At 39.5% G+C, this 14,171-nt stretch overlaps 1 protein-coding gene across 2 annotated transcripts in view; it reads left to right on the top strand.

Annotated features, from left to right (window-relative positions):
• Positions 1–14,171, top strand: part of ADAM10 (ADAM metallopeptidase domain 10) — a 158,302-nt gene that overhangs the window by 21,711 nt on the left and 122,420 nt on the right. For both annotated transcript variants that reach the window (XM_008143193.3, XM_054716196.1), the window contains exon 2: positions 11,940–12,090. In XM_008143193.3, the coding sequence (XP_008141415.1) occupies positions 11,940–12,090 (151 nt within the window). The remainder of the gene's footprint in view (positions 1–11,939; positions 12,091–14,171) is intronic.

Here is a 14,171-nt window from a genome sequence, read left to right on the forward strand (position 1 = left end):
CCATCATCAAGGTGTGCAGACTCCAGGAAGATGGCGGTTGCCATTGGTGTACACTGAGACTTTGTTTGGCCTTAGATGCAGTACTGGTGCCAAGTTTGAATCTGCATCAATCTGGGGAACACCACTCACTCCTACCTGGTGACTCACTGAGAACTTGCTTCATGCAGCTCACATACTGCCAGAGGCTATTTCAGTGGCTGAGCCTAATAGGTAGCTGGCAGGCAAAGGCAGATTTTGGGATGTCTTGGTCATTTTGTAGACCTGTCCCAGGCATGGTACTGGTGGAAGTTGGCTTTGGTCTGCAGCTTGACCCCTTCCACAGGGACCCAGGCCCAGCAGACGCAGCCACCAATGTGAATCACTTAGTAGCTGCTAACAAGAAGTTCAGGGCTGGTCACATGCAGTGTTTGATGTGGACCTGTGCAGGAGTCTCTCCCAAGGGGCTCTAGAACCAACACAGTGGCTGGCTTCAGACCACATCAGATCATGGACCAATTAGCACCACAAGTGGCACAACTTAAGGGAGGTCACAGCAGGCATCAGAACCTGCAGGGGGGAATTCACTTCGTGGGGTCAGCCCCTGCAGAGCAACTCAATACACTGTGGTCAGGATCAATCTTCCCAGTCAGCCAACCTGAGGGTCAGCACCAAGAGCCATCAATTTCAACTACAACAGGGTAGCTCACATACCCCACACAAGGACACTGTTAGTGATAGGGTGACAGCACCAATGAGCGCCACAGGATACCTATTATATAATCCCACCCTACCAAGGCTGGGAGACATAATAGATCTATCTAATACATAGAAACAAATACAGCCTAAATGGGGAGACAAAAATACACCCCAAATGAAAGAACAGAGGACATCTCCAGAAAAACAACTAAATACAATGGAAGTGAGCAATCTAGATTCAGACTTAGAAACTGGTTCTAAGGATGCTCTAGGACCCTAGGGGAAGAATGGATGAACTTAGAACGCTAACAGATAGTAAGTATAAGAAAGGATATTGAAATAATAAAAAAGAACTAGTCAGAAATGAAGAATACAATATCTGAAATCAGTGGTTTGGAAGACTAGGTAGCAGGAAGCACCCAATCAGAGGAGCAGAAAGAAAAAGAATGAAAAAAATGAGGATAGTATAAGGGTCTTCTGGGATAACATCAAACATAACATTCACATCATGGGGTTACCAGAAGGAGAAGAAAGAAAGCAAGGTATTGAAAATCTATTTGAAGAGACAATGACTGAAAGCTCCCCTAATTTGGTGAAGGAAAAAGATGCACAAGACCAGGAAGCGCAGAATCCCAAACAAGATGAATTCAAAGAAATGGCAGAGTTTGAAGACAAAGAGAGAAACTTAAAAATAACAGGAGAAAGGCCATTCGTACTATTGAAGTTGTCTCAGAGTTACCAGTTGATTTCTCAATAGAAGCATTTTATTTTATATTTTTTATTATTTAAATCTTACTGTTGAGCGTATTACAGATGTTCTCCTCCTTTTCCCTCCATTGTCCTCCATCACCAAGCTCTTGCCCCACCCCAGGCCTTCACCACCTATTGTTTGTGTCCATAGGTAATGCATGTATGCATGTAAGTTCTTTGGTTAATCTCTTCCTGCCCCTCCCCTGTCCCTCTGAGATTTGTTAATCTGATTCATGTTCCCATGCCTATGTTTCTATTTTATTCATCAGTTTATTTTGTTCATTAGATTCCTTTTTCATTTATTTTGATTTTTAGGTTCAATTGTTAATAGATATGTATTTATTGCCATTTTATTGTTCATATTCTTAATCTTTTTTTCTTTCCCCCCTCTCCTCCTCCTTGTTCTCCTCCCTCTTCTCCTCCTATTCTTCCCTCCTCCCTCTTCTCCACCTCCACCTTCCTCTCCCCCTTCCCTTTCCTCTCTTTCTCCTCCTTCTTCTCCCTTCAATATTTCCTGTAATACTGGTTTGGTGATGATGAACTCCTTTAGTTTTTTCTTGTCTGGGAAGCTTTTTTATCTGACCTTCAATTCTAAACGATAGCTTTGCTGTGTAGAGTAATCTTGGTTGCAGGTTTTTGCTTTTCATCACTTTGAATATTTCTTGCCATTCCCTTCTGGCTTGCGTAGTTTCTGTTGAGAAATCAGCCGACAGTCACATGGGTGCTCCCTTGTAGGTGACTGACTAACTGCTTTTCTCTTGCTGCTTTTAAGATCCTCTCTTTGTCTTTAACCTTTGACATTTTAATTATGATATGTCGGTGTGGGCCTCTTTGGGTTCGTCTTGTTTGGGACTTTCTGTGCTATCTGGACTTGTAAGTCTATTTCTTTCACTAGGTAGGGGAAGTTTTCTTTTTTTTTTTAAAAAATATATTTTATTGATTTTTTTACAGAGAGAGGAAGGTAGAGGGATAGAGAGTTAGAAACATTGATGAGAGAGGAACATTAATCAGCTGCCTCCTGCACACCCCCTACAGGGGATGTGCCCGCAACCAACATACATGCCCTTGACTGGATTCAAACCCGGGACCTTTCAGTCCGCAGGCCGGCGCTGTATCCACTGAGCCAAACCAGTCTGGGCAGAAGTTTTCTTTAATGATTTTGTTTGTTTGTTTGTTTGCTGTTTGAATTGTTGATTTGAATCTTGGCGTCCTCTACTCTATTGTTGATTCCCTGTAAATTATTCTTCATTTCAGTTAGTGTATCCTTAATTTCTGAGTGGTCCTTTTCATGTCTTTGATGTTCTCATTAAGACCCTTGAAATTCTCACTAAGTCCCTTGAAGCTCTCATTAAGTTCCTTGAGCAACCGCATAACCATTGTTTTGAACTCTGTATCTAGTAGTTTCCTTGTTTCCATTTCATTTAGTTCTTTTCCTGGAGATTTCTTCAGTTCTTTCACTTGTGACATGTTTCTTTGTCTCTGTATTTTGACTGCTTCCCTGTGTCTGTTTCTATGTATTAGGTAGAGCTGTATGTTTCCTGGAATTGGTAGAGTGGCCTTGTATAGTAGGTGTCCTGTAGGGCCCTGTGGCTCAGCCTCCCCAGTCACCTGAGCTGGGCACTCTAGGTGCATCCCTGTGTGGGCTATGTGCTCAGTTTGTAGTTGAGCCTAGATAGCTGTTGGCGTCACGGGTGGGATTGACCCCCAGACCAATTGGCTGTGAGGACCTGCTGTGATTACAGCAGAAGAGCTGCTGTGCAGGAGGCACCCCTATGGGACAGGACTTGCTTTAGTGGGGCTTTGGTGCTCACCGAGTCTGCCCCTTGAGTGTGTTACTAGTGGATGTGGAGAGTTGTAATCTGGTGTGGTCTGAAGCTGTCCATAGGATGTACTTGTTCTGGGGCCTCCTGTAAGGTGCAAAGTCAGCCACAGCCTGTACCTTGTCTGGGGCCACCCAGCACAAGCTACAGAGCAATTTGCAGATGGCTGCTACTTGAGTTGGGCTTGGAGGTGCCCAGGAGAGGCCAAACTGTGAACCAAGGCAGGCTGCTGTAGTGCCTGACCTGGGACTGCTTATCGAGAGCTATAGGATGTGCTGAGGTCAGATGCTGCTTATTTGAGAAATTTTAGGCAAGTCTAAAACCTGAAACAGGACAGGCCATTTATATGGAAAAGCCAGTGCAAACAGCTTGGGTGGGGTAGGGTCTTGAAATTACCAGGGCAGGGCAAACAGTGTGAGCAGGGTTGATGTAGACACCTGCCAGTCAGCTGTGTGGTGGGGGAGGTTTCAGTATTCAGAAGGAACAATGACCTCTGTCAACCCTTTTGTCTGGGAGAGAGCTGCCCCTGAGTTTTTGCCCTGATGCCAGACAATTTAGTTTTCCCCATATGTCCCTGGATCCTTTCAAGCTGCTGCCCCAGAACTGGAGCTCAGAGGGAGTTACTCTGAGTAAGTCCCTACACTGGTCCTTTAACCCTTTGCACTCGCTTGCTTTTTTCTCGATTCCTTTATTCTAATGCTAACCGTGTTGAGTCACACTCGACATCTGAGTGCAAAAGGTTAAGCGGAACTGTCTGGTTCTCTAGTAGCCTTTGTGTCACTCACCTACAATCTCCACTGTTTTTTATAGCATGAAATTACAGGACTTCTCTTCCCAGCACTGGAACCCACCCTGGGTTGAAGGGTTTGGTGTGGGGCTGGAACCTCTTGTTCCTCACGGGCCGCCTCTGCAGCCTAGATATCCCTCCCAATTAAAAGAAAGTGACACACATGGGTTTTGGACCAGTTTGTTTTGCACCTCCACTCCTGCCAGTTTTAGTGTGCTTTCTTCTTTAATTCTCTGGTTGTAGGACTTCCATTCAGCCACATTTCAGGTGGTTCTGAATGATGGTTTTTCTGTATTTTAGTTGCAATTTTGATGTAGTTGTGGGAGGATGCGATTACTGTATGTACTTACACCACCATCTTGGTTACTCAATGGGAACATTTTAGGGTAGAAGGGATTGGTGTGTAATAATCAAAGGGATTAAAAGCAAGGACCTACAATTAAGACTACTCTATCCAGCAAAACTACCATTTAAAATTGAAGGAGAAATAAAGAGCTTCTCAGATGAGAAAAAGCTAAAGGAGTTCATCACCACCAAATCAGTATTTAAAAAAAATATTTATTTTACTTAATTTTTTCTTTTTTTACAGAGAGAGTGAGGGAGAGAGAGATAGAAACATGATGAGAGAGAAACATCAACCTGCTGCCTCCTGCATGGCCCCCTACTGGGGATTGAGCCCACAATCCGGGCATGTGCCCTGACCAGGAATCGAACCAATGACCTCTTGGTATGGGTCAACCCTCAACAAGTGAGCAATACCGGCCATGCTCAAATGAGTATTTAAAATTATTTATTGATTTTTTTTTTTGGGGGGGGGGAGAGGGAGAGAGAAACATCAATTTGTTGTTCCACTTATTTATGTATTCATTGATTGCTTCTTGTATTTGTTGGCACTGGAAATCAAACCCTGCAACCTTGGTGAATTGGGACAATGCTCTAACCAACTGAGCTATCCATCCAGGACACCACCAAACCAGTATTATAAGAAATGTTAAAGGGGCTAATTTAAAAGAAAAGAAAAAAAAGTGGGGAACATAAATATGCAAAAAGGGGAAAGATAAATTTCTATACTAATAAAAGGGTAATATGCTAATTAGACCAGACATCTTCCAGACAAAGCCACAATGGTGGGGCCAGGCAGAGGTGATTAAGAGTGATCAGGCCAGCAGGGGAGAGCAGTTAGGGGCGATCAGGCTGGCAGGAGAGGGCAGTTAGGGGGCCATCAGGCCAGCAGGGGGGGTGGGGGCAGTTAGGAAGTAGTCAGGCTGGCAGGGGAGGGCAGTTAGGGGGCGATCAGGATGGCAGGGGAGGGTGATCAGGTTGGCAGGGGAGGGCAGTTAGGGGCTCAGGCCGGCAGGCAGAGGTGGTTAGGGGCGATCAGGCAGGCAGGCAGGCAGGCAGGCAAGCAGTTAGGAGCCAGCGGTCTTGGATTGCGAGAGGGATGTCTGACTGCCAATTTAGACCTGATCCCGCAGGGATCTCTGTGGGATCGGGCCTAAACTAGCAGTCGGACATCCCCCGAGGGGTCCTGGATTGGAGAGGGTGCAGGCTGGGCTGAGGGACAACCCCCATGCACGAACTTCACGCACCAGGCCTCTAGTGTAGAAATAAAAAAGGAAGAGATTCGTGCAACTGTAAGTCTATATGTGGCATGGTCAGACCTCTGCTTACCTGTCTTTAGCACATAAAGAATATATGACATATAGGCTTTGAAGTCCTGGGCTACAAACAAGGTCAGGGAGTTGTGAAAAGAAACATTGAACTAGTTTTCCAGACTAGAGCAGCTGGTGTGACAACCTACACTAAATATTTCATATTTGAATACTTATAGGCTCCACCTGCCTACACCCTTTTACACAGACTTTACATTTAGTTTTATACTACATCATTTAAAAATATTTATTGATCCCGGCTGGTGTGGCCATTGAGCATTGGCCTATGAACCAGGTGGTCACGGTTCAATTCTCAGTCAGGGCACGTGCCCAGGTTATGGGCTTGATTCCCAGTGTGGGGTGTGCAGGAGGCAGCAAATCGATGATTTTCATCATTGATGTTTCTATCTTTTTGTTCCTCTCTCTACCTCTCTGAAATAAATTTTTAAAAAGCCAGTCTGTTTAAAAGTAAAAATATTTATTGACTACAAAGATATGCCAGATATTTGAGGAAAACCTGTAATGTGAAAGAGACCAAGATGAACATTTTTAAAATGACTATAAAGAGTAGAGATAATTTAACAAACAGAAAAAATATTTTAACCCCCCTGTAGCCTTTACTCGCCCCCCCCCAACTGTCCTCATCCATTGGTGTATGGTTTTTGTCCAGACTCTTCCCACACCACCCACACCCCTTTCGCCCAGAGAATTGTCAGTCCACTCCATTTCTATGCCCCTGATCCTACTATATTCACCAGTTTATTCTGTTCACAAGATTTTTTTTTATTGACTTGATTTTTGGATTCACTTGTTGATCGATATGTATTTGTTGTCACTTTGTTGTTCATAATTTTTATCTTTACCTTTTTCTTCTTCCTCTTCTTAAAGAATACCCTTCAGCATTTTATATAATCCTGGTTTGGTGGTGATGAACTCCTTTAGCTTTTTCTTGTCTGTGAAGTTCTTTATCTGACCTTCAATTCTGAATGATAGCTTTGCAGGGTAGAGTAATCTTGGTTGTAGGTTCTTGCTGTTCATTACTTTGAATATTTCTTGCCACTCCCTTCTGGCCTGCATAGTTTCTGTTGAGAAATCAGCTGACAGTTGTATGGGTACTCCCTTGTAGGTAACTAACTGTTTTTCTCTTGCTTCTTTTAATATTCTCTCTTTGTCTTTTGGTCTTGGCATTTTAATTATGATGTGTCTTGGTGTGATCCTCTTTGGATTCCTTTTGTTTGGTGTTCTCTGCATTTCCTTGACTTGTAAGTTTATTTCTTTCACCAGGTAGGGGAAGTTTTCTGTCATTATTTCTTCAAATAGGTTTTCAATATCTTGTTCTCTCTCTTGTTCTGGCACCTCCACAATTTGGATGTTGGTACATTTAAAGTTGTCTCATAGGCTCCTTACACTATCTTCATATTTTTGAATTCTTTTTTCTTTTTGTTTTTCTGGTTCGGTGTTTTTTGCTTCTTTGTATTTCAAATCTTTGACTTGATTATTGTGATCCTCTAGTCTACTGTTGGATCTCTGTATATTGTTCTTTATTTCAGTCAGTGTATGCTTAATTTCTAGTTGGTTCTTTTTCATATCCTCGAGGGTCTCACTAAGTTTATCGGCAGTTTCTAGAAGATTCTTGAGTAACCTTATAACCATGGTTTTGAACTCTATATACAGTAGTTTGCTTTCCTCCATTTCTGTCATTTGTGACCTGTTTCTTTGTCTCCGCATTTGGCTGCTTCCCTGTGTTGTTGGAGTGGCTTTGTGTGCTAGGTGTCCTATAGGGCCCAGTGGGTCGGCCTCCCCAATCACCTGAGTTGGACACTCTTGGTGAACCCCTTTGTGGGCTGGGTGCACAGTCTTGTTGTAGTTAAGCCTTGATTGCTGTTGGTACACTGGGAGGAATTGACCTCCAGGCCAATTGGCTGTGAGGATCAGCTGTGTCTATAATGTAAGAACTGCTGTGCTGGAGACACCCTTATGGGGTAGGACTTGCTTCATTGGATCTTTGGTGCTCACTGAGTCTGCCTCTTGAGTGTGTCGCTTATGGATGTGAAGAGTTGAAATCTGGTGTCGTCTCACACTGACCATTAGGTACACTGGCTCCTGCATCTTCAAGGAGGTGCAAGTCAGCTCCTGTCTGAGGTCACCCAGCAGGAGCTACAGCAAGATCGGCAGATTTCTCCTCTTTGCTTGGGATTTGGAAGTTTTGGAGCGGACCCAGCTGCAGTTTGTTAGGTTAAGCTGCGATAGGGCAGGCCATTCATATGCAAAAGCTGCTGCGTACAGTTTGGGTGGGTTTGTAAATTTTGCAGGGCGTGGTCTCAGGGACTCACTAGGGTGTGGCAAACAGTGATGGCTGTGAGTCAGCCTTCTCTGCGTCTCTGCATTTCTGTGTCCCCTTGTCCCGCTCCCCAGCACAGTAAACAATGATTCCTGCGAGCACCTCTGTGAGAAAGCCACCCTCACTTTCCAACCCGATGCCAGACAGTCCAGTTTCTCCCTGTAGGAGTCTGGGTCCCCAGAGTCTCGCTGGAAACTGGAGTTCAGAGCAGTCGGGAGCTTGTGTCTCCCTCCCGCTTGAAAACGACAACCGCGTCCTCAGTTGCCAGCCCTCTCCACGCGCGCCTCCGTACCTCTGCTTTTTCCCGGCTCTGCACCTCCTACACAGTCTCAATGCGCTTTTTTCTTTCTAGTTGTAGAACTTCCACTCAGCCAGCTTTCCCGTGGTTCTGGGTGATAGTCGTTTTGTCTATTAGTTGTAGTTTTGGTGTGGTTGTGAGAGGCAGCACGTACATGTGTATACCTATGCCACCATCTTGGTTTTTCTTGGATGAATTTATTTTGTAAAATGATTCTATTTCATTTCTGCAATTGGCTTATCTGATATACTTGTTTGTTATACTTTTTTAGAGGTTGTTCCTGGGCTGTACAATACACATCTATAACTTATTGTATGCCTTCAAATAATATAGTAAGCCATTTCATTTATAGTATAAGTATACTTTCATTTCTCCTATTCTCCATTTTGCTTCTATTATCATACATTTTTATTCTATACATGTTGTAAATGTCAAAATACATTTTTTAAAATATAGCCTGGCTAGTGTGGGTCAGTGGTTGAGCATTGACCTAGGACCAGGAGGTCACAGTTTGATTCCCAGTCAGGTCACATGCCTGGGTTGTAGGTTCAATCCCCATTGTGGGCTGTCCAGGAGGCAGCCGATCAATGATTCTCTCTCTTCCTTGATGTTTTTATTTCTCCCGCTCCCTTCCTCTCTGGGAAAAAAATAAATAAGTAAAAATTTAAAAAAATGTAGTCACTTAACTTTTTAAGAGATTGAACATTGAGAGAAGAAATCATTTTTTTTTCTCACATATTTATTAATTCTGGCACTAGTCTTTGTGTGAATACAGATTGTCTTCTGGTTTCATTCATTCTGCGTCAAAAAGCTTACTTTAACATTTCTTGTAATGCAGGTCTAGCAATGAATTGTTAGCTTTGTTGTTTGAAAAAGGGCTCATTTCCTCTCCCCCCGTTTTATCCTCATTTGTGAAAGATATTTTTACTGGATATGGAAACTTAGATTGAGAATTTTTCTTATACTTTAAAAATGTTGTTGTATTGTCTTCTGACTTACATAGAGTTATGCTGTCATTTGTACGTTTGTCCCTCCATATGTAATGTGTCTTTTTCTAACCCACCCACAGCTGATTTTCAGCCATTAATTTATGATTTGCCTCAGTGTGGTTTACTTTTATATTTATTCTTCTTAGTATCTGTTGAGTTTCTTGGATCTCTAGATTTATAGTTTTATCTTTCCCTCTCCCCCCCCCAATATGTTTCTTTTCTTGTATGTTCTGTAAAACATGGAACATATTTATAATAGCTGTTTTAACCTCTTTGTATGCTAATTCCATTATCTGTAATTTCTGTTTCTAATGTCTGATTTTTTTTCTCAGTTATGGTTGAAAAATACATACTTTTCTGATTTTTTTATATACATGGTAGTTTTTGATAAGATGTAGAGCATTCTGATTTTTACTTTTTTTTGTGTTTGATTTTTGTCTTTAAACACTGTTAGACTATTTTGTTGTACAGTTAAGCTACTTGGAATCAATTAAATTCTTTGGATGATTGCCTTTAAGCTTTTGTCAGGTTAGCTCCAGAGCACCCTTTACTTAATCTGTGGTTAATTTTACCCCTATGAATACACTGCTTTTTTCCTGAGGGCTATACCCAAAGCTTTATATATTATAGGTCTTTCTTCTTTGGATGGTAGGAATTCCTTAATATCACCTAAGACTGATTCCAGTTTATTCAGGATTGTTTCCAAATGTTTTTTTTGTTTCTCAATTGGGTTCTCTTTTGTTTTGTTTTTATTGTTTCTTTCATTGTTTTTGTTCTAGTATGTTTGGACAGTATTATTTTCATGGTTGTGTGGCTCTTTTCTGTCCTGTTCTTTTTGCTGTGATATAATGTGGCAACTCCTTTTTTCCTTGTCTCTGAGCCAGCGTATTTTTTTTCCTTCAAGTCATAGTTTGAGGGATTGTTTATTTTGTATTTTACCATTTTCTACAGTCATGGGACCATGATTATATACAACATTTTTGAGAATTCCAGAACTTTGTTCTCTTTGGGAATTTTTAAAAAGTGAATTGTATGACTTCTGAGGGTTAGGGGCAGCATCAGAAGTCCTGTGTGCTAAGCTTTTCCACTTTCTCATTATAGTAGACTGTATATTTCCTTGGCTGCTTGTTTGAGAGATTATACCATCAGGTTTTAGCCAGTGTTGTATTAGTACACTGGCTCTCTTGAAAAAAAGAAAAACATTTTCTGATTTGTAACCTTTTTTCATTTTAGTGGTGTAAATACTCCTCCCATTGCTGATTTCAAACTGTCAACATAATGCCACTGAACAGAGTTGGGAATAGAATTGGAATTTATGAGCCTGTTTCAGCTCCATAAACACTGGTTATATCCTTTTCTTCTGTAGTTTTAATTCTTGAGGATATTTCTTAAGTGAAAGACTAGACTGCTTTTTATAGTTTCTTTGTTTTCATGATTCCCCCTTCGTTTTACTAAGTATTGGGTGAGAAAAGTTATGTAATACAGTTTTAATACATGATCTTATCTTCAGTGTGTTTTTTTTTTAACATTACTGGAATTATAAACACTGATATTTAGGCATAGTTAGCATAGGAACATAGATCTTTTATAGAAGATAATAATGAAGTATACTTGATAACTCTATGTCCCTGGGTAACATTTTAAACTTTCCCAATTAAGCCCTGTGAAATATGTTCTGTTTCAGTTATAAAGATTCAGAAATCATTACTCAGGTCCTTTGCCAGTAAAAGTAAACATTATGTTGCTTTATAAATTTCTTTGTGTGTGGGACAGAGAAAAGATGACTTTGTTTAATAACTCTCCCAGTTTTGTTCCATCCATGCAAATAATTGAGCTTTTATCACACGTGCTTCAATGGCACAGCAGTAGTTATTGTTCTAAGTTATCAGAAATGGCAAAATACTTTATCTGAACTGTGAGAGTGGCAAAATACTTACAAACTCACAACCTTTTTCGTGTATGGGACAATGCTCCAACCAACTGAGCCACCCAGCAGGGGCCCCAACTCATTTTTTACTCTGATATCAAAACTTGACAAATACAGCAAGTACAAGAAAACTATAACCACTGTCTCTCATGAACATAGATAAAAATTCTAAACAGAATTATAGCAAATTGAATTCCCATGACTATGTGGGATTTATTTCACTAATGCAAGATTGGTTTAGCATTATAAAATTAGTCAATTTGCTATATTAATAAGCTAAAAAGAAAAAACACATTAATAAAATCATCTTAATTGATACTGAAAGAACAGGTGACAAAAGTCAACATTTGTTCCTGATAGTTTTTATCAGCAAAATATGAAGAGAAGAGACCATTCTCAATCTGATAAAAGACATCTAAACTTATAACTAACATACAAACTTGTGTATGGTTGAATTTCCATTACAATGAGTTTTTAAAAAATGTACATACATCTAAGATAGACCTATGGCTAACATCCATATTTTTGTGTATGGTTGAAATTCCCATTACAACAAGTTTAAAAAAATATGTGAAAGTAAAGTATTAGGATTAGTGAGAAAATTATTTTATACATATTTGTAGATTTGAATCATGGAATCATAATAGAACTAGAATGAGCCTTCAAGAGGATTCTAATTCAAAGTGTTTATTTTTCATAGGTCAGTACGGAAATCCTTTAACTAAATATATTAGACATTATGAAGGATTATCTTATGATGTGGATTCATTGCACCAAAAACACCAGCGTGCCAAAAGAGCAGTTTCACACGAGGACCAGTTTTTACGTCTAGATTTCCATGCCCATGGAAGGTGAGTAAATTAACTGCTGACTGTGTTTGAATTTCACCTATATTCAATCTAAGTTAAAAGAAGAAATTTATAGCCTTAATTTACCTTTTCTAATGGAAAGGTCCTTATTTAGAAATTTGGCCTACACTGGAATTTGGTATATACATTAAAAAATGTTTTCTTATAAAATATATTGCCCTTTTTATATTGTTAAGGAAACAGTTATTTAAATACTTTTATATTTATGAATTAGATCCTCTATTGTGTTATTAGAGGATATGTCTTTAAAGAAGAATTTATGGTAGGATTATGCCAGAATGATTTCTTTTTTATATGCAAAATGTTTTTTTACTAGGAGATGGGATAAATTCTTGGTGCCATTTAAAAAAAGAAAAGATTTTATGTTCATAGTTTTCCACTACTTTTTATGTGTTTTATGGTCAGTATATCTGTCTCTGGTACGAATAGTGAAGGCATCTGGTTGTATGCCATTGAATAAGTCATTTAATATCTCACAAACTCAATTTCATCAGCTCTAAAATGACAACTTGTGGATAGATTGTTTACATATTGCTCAATTCTCAGATAGAATTGTTAAGGGATAAAGAACAGGGAGCCAAGGGGGAGAGGTAAAAATCAGTTATTAGTGTTTGTTGTGTTCCAGGTGCATAGATACCTTATATGCATTTTCTTATTTAATCCTCTCAGCACCCAAACATGGTAAATATCTTTTTATATCCGAGGAAACTAAGGCTCAAAGAAGTTTAACTTCTTTAAAATTACACAGCACAGATTTGGCCCAGACCTGGCTGACTTAAACACCAATTTTTTTTTTCTTTCTGCCTGTCAGGGGTACTTAGATACAAAATTTTTGAATATTCTTGTCAGACTCTCTTACTTGCCTGCTGTAATTAGTAAATTTACTCTTTTTGTACTTTTTTTTATTGGTGTAATCTTGATTTATTACTCACCTCTTAATAGGTTTCTCCACTTCCACTCCATTTATCATTTAAACTACATGCTATGAGATGACACTTCCTTAAACGCTTCCTTTTTCATGCTAGCTTATTGCTTTGAAGTCTTCAATTTACAATTATTAGCCAGATTTCTTAATTTGTCTTTCAGTATTCTCTGTAAATTAAATCTAGTCTAATATTCTAAACTTACTCCACTTCCCAACATTGTCTGTTTCACCCAGAATGATCTTCTGATTGCTTTTTAAACCAGGTACAATTTATTCTGTGTCATTTATCTTAAATAATTTTAACCATCTTTTTTTTTTAAAAAAAATATTTTATTGATTTTCTACAGAGAGGAAGAGAGAGGATCAGAGAGTTAGAAACATCGATGAGAGAGAAACATCGATCAGCTGCCTCTTGCACACCCCCTACTGGGGATGTGTCCGCAACCAAAGTACATGCCCCTGACCGGAATCGAACCCGGGACCCTTGAGTCCGCAGGCCGACGCTCTATCCACTGAGCCAAACCGGCCTCGGCAATTTTCACCATCTTTTAATGTGCAGTTCAAGTTTTACTTCTTTGAAGTTTACCTACACCTTCCTTGGAACTTTTAAATTACTTCTCTGTATTACTCACATTATATTCGTTATCTCTTTCTTTTCATGTATGTATTTCTTGTTTATTTTTCTATGACTGTGTTTTTATTCCTCACAGGCAAAGAACCTGGCTAATATTTAATGTGTCATTGTTTACACTTATAGTAAGATGCTTAAGAAGTATTTTAATGGATGAAAAGGCAGATAATAAGAAATACTATGAAACAAAGTATTTTGTACATGGAAATAAATGTATTACTGAAAATAACTTATTTTCTATATTGCAATGTAATGATCATTGTAGGGAAAAGTATTTAAGTTATAAAATCTCCTACTTTGATTTGAAGGAGGGAAAAATGATTCAATTCAGGGTCTGTTTATTTTCTAGGTAAAAATTTTCGTGGCAGCATTTCATTTAAGTTTTTATGACCCTTAACTTCAGATATTTTAAAATTACTTATTCTTTTTTAGTACCATGAAATAATATGCAAGCATTAAGCCTCCCTAAGTTTTTAGCCACCACCTCAAAATAAATTTAATACTATA

Source organism: Eptesicus fuscus, chromosome 5, assembly GCF_027574615.1.
Source record: "Eptesicus fuscus isolate TK198812 chromosome 5, DD_ASM_mEF_20220401, whole genome shotgun sequence".
NCBI classification, from domain to species: domain Eukaryota; kingdom Metazoa; phylum Chordata; class Mammalia; order Chiroptera; family Vespertilionidae; genus Eptesicus; species Eptesicus fuscus.